The 10,756-nt window shown below is 53.7% G+C and overlaps 2 protein-coding genes across 2 annotated transcripts in view; both read right to left on the bottom strand.

The window, feature by feature from the left end:
* Positions 1–6,473, bottom strand: part of TTF2 (transcription termination factor 2) — a 30,861-nt gene extending 24,388 nt beyond the window's left edge. Inside the window, 5 exon segments of the mRNA XM_018573532.1 lie at positions 638–2,110; positions 3,444–3,510; positions 5,596–5,679; positions 6,249–6,360; positions 6,446–6,473. Coding sequence (XP_018429034.1) covers positions 638–2,110; positions 3,444–3,510; positions 5,596–5,679; positions 6,249–6,360; positions 6,446–6,473 — 1,764 coding nt within the window.
* A 3,798-nt stretch (positions 6,474–10,271) lies between these two features.
* LOC108801643 (butyrophilin-like protein 8) overlaps positions 10,272–10,756 on the bottom strand; it is a 6,144-nt gene continuing 5,659 nt past the window's right edge. Inside the window, exon 3 of the mRNA XM_018573534.1 lies at positions 10,272–10,372. Within this exon, the coding sequence (XP_018429036.1) occupies positions 10,329–10,372 (44 nt within the window). The 3' untranslated portion in view covers positions 10,272–10,328. The remainder of the gene's footprint in view (positions 10,373–10,756) is intronic.

Here is a 10,756-nt window from a genome sequence, read left to right as displayed (position 1 = left end):
ATAGTGCGGTGGGGGGGGGAGCACATTGTGCGGTGGGGGGCGGTCACAGGCTTACTTACCTCAGAAGACAACTGCAGCCATCTTCTCCTCTTCCTCTCCACCACTGGCTGTGTCTGTACAGAGGACCCTCATAGACTTTTATAGGGCACTGTTCCGAGGGTCTCCAGTGTCTGAAGGCTTCGCCTCTATGAGCGGGTCTTACCGAGGTGAGTAAGCTGCACTTTAAGTGTACGTTAGTTTAGGAGGTCTGGGAAGGGTGGGTTAGCGTAGGGGCTGGAATTCCCTCTTATGACAGTATTGTACAGTGACCGATTCTCTTTATGGAGCCATAAGGGGGTCTCGACCCCAAAGCCATCCCCTGCACTGTGCCTGAGCTGATCGGGAACAAAGAGTCCCTGATCTGCTCCTATACCAGAGAACCTGGAAGTGTTCGCAGCAGGTTGCTACCTGTTCAGTCACCGGAGAGGCCAGCCGCTAGACCTGAGCGCGGTCACATAATGGAAGGGGTGAGGTCACCGTTCTCTCCAGACCCCTTTTATTCAAGCACATTATGGGAAGAATGTCTCTTTAAGGAGGAATACACAATCTTTGTAAGCCGAGGCTGTAGCACCATGGCTCCAGTGGGGGCGTCACTCACCTTCTTCTGCTGGAGCTGAGCTGTGAACATTGAGCGGAGGCCGGTGGAGTTCTGAGTCCCGGTCTGCGGGATGAATCCTGGGAAGGAGGTGATGGTCCTTTGCTTTCCTCCCCCTGATGTCCTTATTGCAGCTGCTTGATCCTTTCCAGACTGAGAGCTCACAAATACGATATCATCTTCATCAGCGTCCTCACCGATCTCCTGTTCCTCCTTGCCCTTCCCATCATCAGAACGCAACCTGGATGGCTCAGCCTCATCATCAGCCTCTGCTGGTAACCGGGCCTCTTTGTGATGAGGCCGAACACCATAGTCTTTACAGAACGCGGGTTCCTGGTGACCCGATTCTGTCCGGCAATCAGAAGGTTTCTTCCTCTCGTCACCTGGTGTATGACTCTGAACTTTACTTTCAGACTCAGGATGACGGGTCCCTTCTTCCCTGTGCTGAACCTCCTTCTTCTTTATCTTCAACCCAGATGGCAGCGCCTCCCCCCGCCACATCTGAAAGGAGGCGGGCTCTTCTTCCGGGCTCCTGTTTACCAAAATGTCTGAATTCTTCTCAAGAGGGGAACTCATCTTCAAACTCTGCTCTACCTGCTGAGCCGGGCATTTATCAGACTGCCTCCCTCGATCAGACTTCCTATCCGTAGTCACCTTCTGATCAGACTTTCCACTGCTACCAATCTTTTCCTGATCACATTTCCTGTCTCTGCTCTGTCTCTTCTCCTGACCATCACTGATCTTCCTCTCTGGACCCACCTTCTCATTACTCTGTCTTTCACCCTCTCTGTTCTTTTCCTTATCAGACCCCCTATCACTAGGAGCTGTGTCCCGATCCTTCCTATCACTAGGAGTTGTATCCCGATCCCTCCTATCACTAGAAGTTGTATCCCGATCCTTCCCATCACTAGGAGTTGTATCCCGATCCTTCCTATCCCTATGAGCTGTGTCCCGATCCTTCCTATCACTATGAGCCGTGTCCCGATCCTTCCTATCCCTATGAGCTGTGTCCCGATCCTTCCTATCACTATGAGCCGTGTCCCGATCCCTCCTATCACTAGGAGCTGTGTCCCGATCCTTCCTATCACTAGGAGCTGTGTCCCGATCCCTCCTATCACTATGAGCTGTGTCCCGATCCCTCCTATCACTAGGAGCTGTGTCCTCACCCTTCCCATCACTAGGAGTTGTGTCCCGATCCCTCCTATCACTAGGAGCTGTGTCCCGATCCTTCCTATCACTATGCTGCTTCTCCTCCTGATCCGATCTCCCATTTTTGGTCTTCCTCTCCTCATCACTAGGCCTCCTGTCCTCACCCTGGGATCTCACGCCCTCCCTCTTGTGATTGTTGTCCTCGCTGATCTCTTTCCACGTTCCATGTCTGGGACCCTCATTGATGACTCTAAAGGGATTCCTCTGAGTTTTATCAGTATTTTCCAACACGAGCGCGGACCTGTGAACCAGCTTCTGCCGCACTTCCTGATGAAGAGAATAGCGGAGGGAGAGAGACAGAGAACATGAGACGGAGGAGGAGAAGACACGAGACGGAGGAGGAGAAGACACGAGACGGAGGAGGAGAAGACACGAGACGGAGGAGGAGAAGACACGAGACGGAGGAGGAGAAGACACGAGACGGAGGAGGAGAAGACACGAGACGGAGGAGGAGAAGACACGAGACGGAGGAGGAGAAGACACGAGACGGAGGAGGAGAAGACACGAGACGGAGGAGGAGAAGACACGAGACGGAGGAGGAGAAGACACGAGACGGAGGAGGAGAAGACACGAGACGGAGGAGGAGAAGACACGAGACGGAGGAGGAGAAGACACGAGACGGAGGAGGAGAAGACACGAGACGGAGGAGGAGAAGACACGAGACGGAGGAGGAGAAGACACGAGACGGAGGAGGAGAAGACACGAGACGGAGGAGGAGAAGACACGAGACGGAGGAGGAGAAGACACGAGACGGAGGAGGAGAAGACACGAGACGGAGGAGGAGAAGACACGAGACGGAGGAGGAGAAGACACGAGACGGAGGAGGAGAAGACACGAGACGGAGGAGGAGAAGACACGAGACGGAGGAGGAGAAGACACGAGACGGAGGAGGAGAAGACACGAGACGGAGGAGGAGAAGACACGAGACGGAGGAGGAGAAGACACGAGACGGAGGAGGAGAAGACACGAGACGGAGGAGGAGAAGACACGAGACGGAGGAGGAGAAGACACGAGACGGAGGAGGAGAAGACACGAGACGGAGGAGGAGAAGACACGAGACGGAGGAGGAGAAGACACGAGACGGAGGAGGAGAAGACACGAGACGGAGGAGGAGAAGACACGAGACGGAGGAGGAGAAGACACGAGACGGAGGAGGAGAAGACACGAGACGGAGGAGGAGAAGACACGAGACGGAGGAGGAGAAGACACGAGACGGAGGAGGAGAAGACACGAGACGGAGGAGGAGAAGACACGAGACGGAGGAGGAGAAGACACGAGACGGAGGAGGAGAAGACACGAGACGGAGGAGGAGAAGACACGAGACGGAGGAGGAGAAGACACGAGACGGAGAAGACACGAGACGGAGGAGGAGGAGACACGAGACGGAGGAGGAGGAGACACGAGACGGAGGAGGAGAAGACACGAGACGGAGGAGAAGAAGACACGAGACGGAGGAGGAGAAGACACGAGACGGAGGAGAAGAAGACACGAGACGGAGGAGGAGCAGAGAAAAGACTTTATCAGAGACTGGCTCATATCCACAATAACAGCCACATATACCGTGCCAGTGATAGAACCCATCCAGCACTAGCTACATTACCTGCCATGGAATGTTCCCACAATACTTCTTGCCGTCGCTCTTGCTCTTGGTGCAGCGGTAATACAACCTGCAGAGAGAGCGATCACGCCGGTCAGGAATACTTCAATACTGCGGATGACATGACAAACCGCTGCTGGGTGCCCCCCCTATAAAAGTCTTCTGAGCCATTACATCTTAGCTGCTGGTCTGTTGACCAATGTAGAAATACTTATTGTAAGAGGCTTGGCAGCAAACCAGTTCCGGTGTTCTATCGAAAGCTCCAACTCATCGAGATCTCCAACTACCTCACTTCCGGTGCTCAGAAAGACGGGAGCTCTGTACAGTTGCGGCGCGCATGCGCGCGTAGCGTTTTCAGAAAACTCGTCGAGTTTGCCACCTGCTGAATATTGTTAAAAGGCAGCCGTACAGAAGCTCCGCCCGTCTTTGTGTTTTGCAGTCTAACGCCGTCTGGTCCAAATCTGCAACTTGCAAAGTACCCGCCAGTGAGGTAGTTGGAGATTTCGACGAGTTGGAGCTCTCGATAGAACACCGGCTCAAAGACCTCCGCGCGCATCTGTGCGCAATCCTGTGCTGAAGGTTTTGGGCAAATGCGCACTGGTGCATAGGCATGCAAGCACCGGAGTGCACATTTGCAAATTACATATGGGCGCACGCACATTAGCGCACTGACACGCTAATTAGCGGGCGCGCTCACTTTATTTACACAGACGGGGGCCATGAGTAAGTTTGCTGAGTGGTCGTCATTTTGTTCCTGTGAATCTGCTCCCCTGTGTACGATTTCTGGCTTTTGACCTTTGACTCCGCCTCCGCCTTCCTCCTTCTGATTTGGTACCTTGACTCTCTGCTCTTCCATACATGACCCTTGACCTCTCTTCTGACCTATCATTCGCTGCTTGGAGATTCTGCTTTCCCGTGTGTGGCTTGGAACCTGACTCTGCTCCTGGATATCCACCTTTTGCTTGGTACCTCCGCTTCTCTGGCCCCCCCCCCATCGGACCGGTGTTTCCCCCCCTACACAGCTGCCATTGCTCCAGTAATCGAGGGGTCCCCGGTGTCACCCTGGTCCTGTGTCCCTAGAAATCAGTACCAGCACCTGCGCTCCTCCACGTCTTCACATCCCCCGTCATTACCCCCGGAGGCGCACGGGTAGCCCCCTTCCCAGCTTGGTCACCATCCAGGTACGGAATACTCATCTCTGAATGTCAAAGAGAAACTCTGTACGGTTGCGCGGCGATCCATTCTTTATCTCGGCCAATCCTCCCCGGCCTATAGCTGATCCTATTTGCTCTGTGGCCCCACCTCCTCTGCTGTTGCGGCACGTCATGGGCATGCCGATGTCATCAGCGCTGGTCTAGTCTACCTCTGGTGTTGATATGAACAAGCTCTGTGCTCCACGGAAGCTGACAGACCTCATCCCCTTGTAGGAGTGTGAAGCACAGGCAGAGCCGCGCTGCTTTCCTCCCTCTGCTGTGAGCGTGCCGGTCTTTCACTCGGTGTGCTCGTCGCTAGGCAACCCCTCGGACGCTCCTCTGCCCCGACATGCATTGTGATGGCGCTCGTCTCGGACAAGCGCCTGGCGCCAGAGGCTCGTGTTGTCACTTAAAACCAATGAGCTTAGTCTCCTAATCAGTGCGGTCAAACAGCGGTGGGCGGAAGGGGGCGCGCTGTTCCCCACGCCACCTATGAAAATGGGACGCGGTGCGGCATGCACTTTGCCTCTTCGCGGTGTTGTTTGGCGAGATTTCTTCCGAACGCATAATATTTCTACATCACAGGAATGCCGATCCCGCCGGGCCAAAAACTGTCCGCATGCAGAGTCCCGTGTTACAGGTGACAGACGGCTGACAGCGGGGAGGTGTCAGACGAGGGTCAGTGCTCCTTATATGTATATCTGTGTCAGGCCGAGGCCCCACCGAACGGTGCAGAGGCTCCATCACTGACACCCCGGGCTCCCCACACTTGGCTGCACCCCCATCCTTACTATACATTACCCAGTAATATTGGAGGACAATAGAGACAAATCTGGGTCACCCTCCCCCTCCCCGCCGGCGTGCAGGCGCCCGGACCCGTGACCGGCGGCACTTTGTATACTGCTCTGGGTGGACGGGGGGCTCTCCAGCAGCGGGACACAGAGACAATATGGCTGCCTGACCTGTAACCTCCGGAGTCCTGCTTCACCAGCGACTGCAGCTCCACCTGATGTTCTTCATGCAGCAGACAGAACGATGGAGGAAGGCTGAAAACAAAGACGACACCGGAAGGTTATAAAGTCATTAGAAAGGGGGACACCCCCTCCCCCCCCGCAGCCACCAGCAGGACTTCTCCCATCACCACGTCCTATTGGCTTCACTTCTCCTGATTGGCGTGCGTTTAAAGGACCGTGTGATGCATTGCGGGGGCATACAAGCAATGCGTCACTGTGTCAAAGCCGAGCCCCCCGCTACATCTTACCTGTGTCTCTACAGACTCCTCTGTCTCCGGTGACCCCCCATGACCCCTGTGAGGGGGTATGTGAGCTCCGTGTCACTCCCTGGGTGGCTGGATGAGCTCTGTGTCACCCCCCTTGCTAGAGAATGCAAGTTGGCAATGAGGGATCAACATCTTGCTCATCCAGCCACCGAAGGACGGATGCCTTGCTCACTGAGCCACGTGGAAATAAGTGGGCTGAGCCTCTCTCCATCACTTGTGTGACCTGACCCCAAGGCTCACACCCCTCAGACAGGTGTCACCATTGGGAGATCTTCCTTCCTTCCTCCTCCCGGTGACAACCATTAAATGATGCGTCAGCTGCGATTCTATACGTACTTGGCGGGCTGGGTGAACGGGCACGGTGCGATGCGATTGGCTGAGCAGATATAAAAGCTCCTCCCCTTGCTGGGTCCATCCCGGGTGCCGGTCTTCAGGAAACACAGACAGCCTGCGGAGGAGAAATGGAGGAGATCAGGAGGACGGACGTGAGGACGCCGCCATCGGACAGACAGACTTCCATCGTATGAGCTCACCGTGCTCCGGGCAGCGCAGTTTCTCCATTGCGTGGCTGCGGGTAGAAGATGGCGGATGACGTTCGGTCTACACAGGCGGCCTGGAATCTGGATAGGCGACAGGATGGCAGAAGTTGTCATTGATCATCAGCGGGGGGATGGGGTATTGTATCAATATTTGTTCTGGATGAACATAAGTGTTCCCCAAAAACCCCGCCTACCCACCCGTCGTCCAATCAGAGTGTCCGTATTGACCACTGAGACACTCCGGATGGGACATGTGGGAGGGTCCTAGTTCTAAAGGAGGAGGAGCTTAGGGTAACAATGTGACAGAGGAAACCCGGTGATTGAAAAACGTTACAATGTATCCAGAACCAAAACAAGGACAAAGTGACGGGAAGATCCCCCGGGACAGGAAGAAGGGGGAATTATTCATATGGGGACACTCTTTCCGGTGACACTTATTCCAGATTCTATAGGAGGCAAAGGGGAGGCATTATATTGTAGTAAATGAGACTTTCACCAAAGATTCACTGGTGGTGAATCGATCACTTCTGTCATCTGGTGGAAATGGTGTCTCGGGATTCATTTTAATGAATACACAGTGAGGGGAATTTATCAAAACTAGAGCAGAGAAAATCTGGAGCAGTCGCCCATGGCAACCAATCAGCTTCTTTCTTCATTCTAACTTTGAACAAGAAACAAAGACGCTGATTGGTTGCCAAGGGCGACTGCTCCAGTTTTGATGAATTCCCCTCACTGTTCTGTATATGGAGGAGGTGTGGGTGAATGTGACGATCCCCCAACCACAGTGTATTTATTGGGAGGAATGTCGGTCCTTAACCGGGTCACACCGGGGCCCGGCGCTCCTCCAGCGGACATCACCCTCTCCCCTCACTCACCTATTCCGAACCAGCCGGGTGAGCGAAAAAACTTCTCAGCCAATGGGATAGCGTGAAAGCCCCTGGGCTCTGACGTCACGTTTCCGCCAGCCTATCGCAGCTCCGCGCACAATCTCGTCACTGTTTTTAAAAAATCGATCCGTCATGCATGGAGGGCGCAGCATCGAGCGGGGCTACTGACCAATGACATAGACCGCAGCCCCAGCATACGCCAGGAAATCACTGACGTAATCGCCGTTTTGGGCCAATCAGCAGGCAGAGAATGTCCATCACTAGAGCGCTATCACTCGCTTATTTCAGTCTCCTCCCCGAGTAGCCATATTGGGCGTGCGGTTCCCTTTTCAAAAACGAGTCCCACACTAGAGGACTACAACAAGATGGCGTCACTTCGCTTATTTGCTGATTGGCAGTGGCGGCGCTCGTGCTTTCATTCTGCCCGGGGAATGATCGGCTCTGTCACACTCAGGGGTGTTCTATACTGTCACAGGAGTGTAGGAAATGTGAAGGTTATCTTTTTTTTTGGCCAAGATTCACTCATGTTCACCCGAATATTCTTTCAGAGTCACTTATTCTCTGAAGATTCACCTACTTTTCCAGAAGAGTCATTTAGAAAAATGTGTGAATCTGAATCTTGCGTGAAAAAAATTGATAAATGTGTACAGTATATACCGAATTGGGTTAATTCCTAATATATATATATATGGTTTATAAGTAACCCGATTGGGTATAAACCATGCACATTTATCTTTTCACCCAAGATTCACACATGGTGCTGTGTTTATGTTGCTTGTCACTTGTGTTCTTAATAAATCTAATTTCTTCACTCTTGTGTGTCCGGTTGTCTCTCCACATTGTCTGGACACGTCGGCTCTGCAGGATACCCGCATGTTTGTGTCCCCGATCCAGAAATAAATGGGGGACATTGGAAGGGGGTCACGGAGCTAAAAGAGTTTTCCGCAGGCGATCCCACTGCATTGTCACCCTGCAGAGTATGTACAGCCGGGGGCTCAGTGATCTCCTTGTTAATTTCTTCCCTCCAAATAAAGATTATTCAAAGACACTTCCTAACAATCTTTATTCATCTTCAACTAATCCCTTCACTTCCTGTCACTTCAGTAGGGCAGGAAGTGAGAGGATGTCTCTCCTTTATCATCCACGACCTGACAATCAGCAGAGGGTCACCTTAGATACAGTCCGTCCATTCCCCTTCTGGATGATTCTACCCTGAGGTCTGAGGACAGGTCAGCGCGTCTGAGGACAGGCCCGCGCGTCTGAGGACAGGTCCGTGCGTCTGAGGGCAGGTCCGCGCGTCTGAGGGCAGGTCCGCGCGTCTGAGGGCAGGTCCGCGCGTCTGAGGGCAGGTCCGCGCGTCTGAGGACAGGCCCGCGCGTCTGAGGACAGGCCCGCGCGTCTGAGGACAGGTCAGCGCGTCTGAGGACAGGCCCGCGCGTCTGAGGCTAGGCCCGCGCGTCTGAGGCTAGGCCCGCGCGTCTGAGGACAGGCCCGCGCGTCTGAGGACAGGTCCGCGCGTCTGAGGACAGGCCCGCGCGTCTGAGGACAGGTCAGCGCGTCTGAGGACAGGCCCGCGCGTCTGAGGCTAGGCCCGCGCGTCTGAGGCTAGGCCCGCGCGTCTGAGGACAGGCCCGCGCGTCTGAGGACAGGCCCGCGCGTCTGAGGGCAGGCCCGCGCGTCTGAGGACAGGTCCGCGCGTCTTATGATAAGTGATACCAGATGAGTTCGTTTTTGGTTTATTTGAAGTAATATCATATACATGTAAAAGGTCGTCCTGAGCTCAGCAGGAAAACACATTATACAAAGCTGAGATATAAACAATTCCTCAGAGTAACGAAATATACAAACAAAGTGCAACACCAAGAAACCCGTTCGGGAAGCCGGTGACAATGACGGCGATATAAAATAAGCGCAGAGCCACGTCTGGCATAAAAACTTTAGTGGCGGATTGCTGAAAATTCTGCGATTTCTCCTTTGTGGCTCCTTGGGGGAAGGAACAGCCAAATCTATCCCTCTTCTTGTGAGAGGCAAGGGTGGGGACTGGATGCTCCGCCTCCTAGGACTCTGGCGTCCCGGTACAAACCCCCAACATTGGTCGGGGAGACTACAGTGACACCTAGTGGTGAGAGTTCGCTGTGACAGTCTGGGGAAAGAACAGCCGAGTTCACAAGATCGATAATACATATCGATAGCTGCAGCACGTGGGCGGGTTCGATCGTGGTTACCTGTAGGGAATGTGGAGCGTTTTACCTGTAACCCTGATTGCTATAAAGGGAATACATCTTATCGGTGTGTTTCTATGTCAGAGAGAACCACTAGAGGGCGATGGTACAATATCAAGCACGCAGCACTATCAATGTGAAAGCCTCATGCTAAAATACTGCAGCTGACCTGCGCTCCTCCCACCCACCTTACCTAATTGACCTCCTACACTCCCCCCCTCTTCTCAATAATTGGATATTTAATTTTTCCCCCTCCCCAAATACCTTTTTTCTCTCTCTTAGGGCCCCTCCCAGCATTGGGGCCCCTCCCGGCACTTCTGGGATTCTCATATAAGTGAGAATTATGTTCCATTCTCTTCACAGGCACCGTAGACCACACTGAAGCCTCCTGAGATCACCAGAACAAGCACTGCTGCACCTCATCAAGGGGGGTGGCTGTCCCTTTCTGGCTCTTCCATCCGGCCCCGTGACCGCTTGCCGAAGTGCATGAGTGTCATCAGGGGGCCAGCTGCAAGGAGACGGCCAACTTTTCATGTAGGAACATTGGAGCGCTATAAGGTGTAAAGGAGGCTGATGAGGAAGTTGGGTCTTTTAGGAACTGGGAGGAGGAGGGAAAGTTCTATCCGGAAGTCATTCCGGGAGGTGTGAAGCGTCTGGCAGCAGGTATCAGAAGCTCACAAGGCTGAAGATGGACGAGACTTGAGCTGGCTGTCATGGCACGCACCAGAGACCTTGGCACACAGAGGACAACGACCCCCCCCCTGGTGCTCACTCTGGAAGGTTGGTGTCAGTGACGGTCACCGGCTCTCCATCTGTAAGACAAAACAGAGTGGTCAGAGTCTCCTCCTCACCCAGACGTTCTCCATATACGAGAAGAGATACAACATAAATCAATTTGGTAAAATCTGCCCAATCCGTTCTTCAGGATCCGATGGCATTCACCAAGTCTTTGTTGCCTATTTACTACCATGACCCTGGTACGCGCGTCCCGGTGATCTCACTCTCTGACCTCCAGGCAGAAGGTAGAGGAACCAATGGGAACGTCCTACACGAATGATTGGCAACAAAGAGGAGGACCTTCCACCTCATTGGCAAGGTCCGATCATTCAAGGTGCCTCCAACCCCCCTCATCTCCACAAAATGCTGCATAAAAGTACCTGTGGGGGGGGGGGGGGGGGATATGTACACACCTCTCC

Source organism: Nanorana parkeri, unplaced genomic scaffold (assembly GCF_000935625.1).
Source record: "Nanorana parkeri isolate BGI_ZX_2015 unplaced genomic scaffold, ASM93562v1 scaffold2417, whole genome shotgun sequence".
In the NCBI taxonomy this organism is placed as follows: domain Eukaryota; kingdom Metazoa; phylum Chordata; class Amphibia; order Anura; family Dicroglossidae; genus Nanorana; species Nanorana parkeri.
This window is presented reverse-complemented; position numbering and strand designations above follow the sequence as displayed.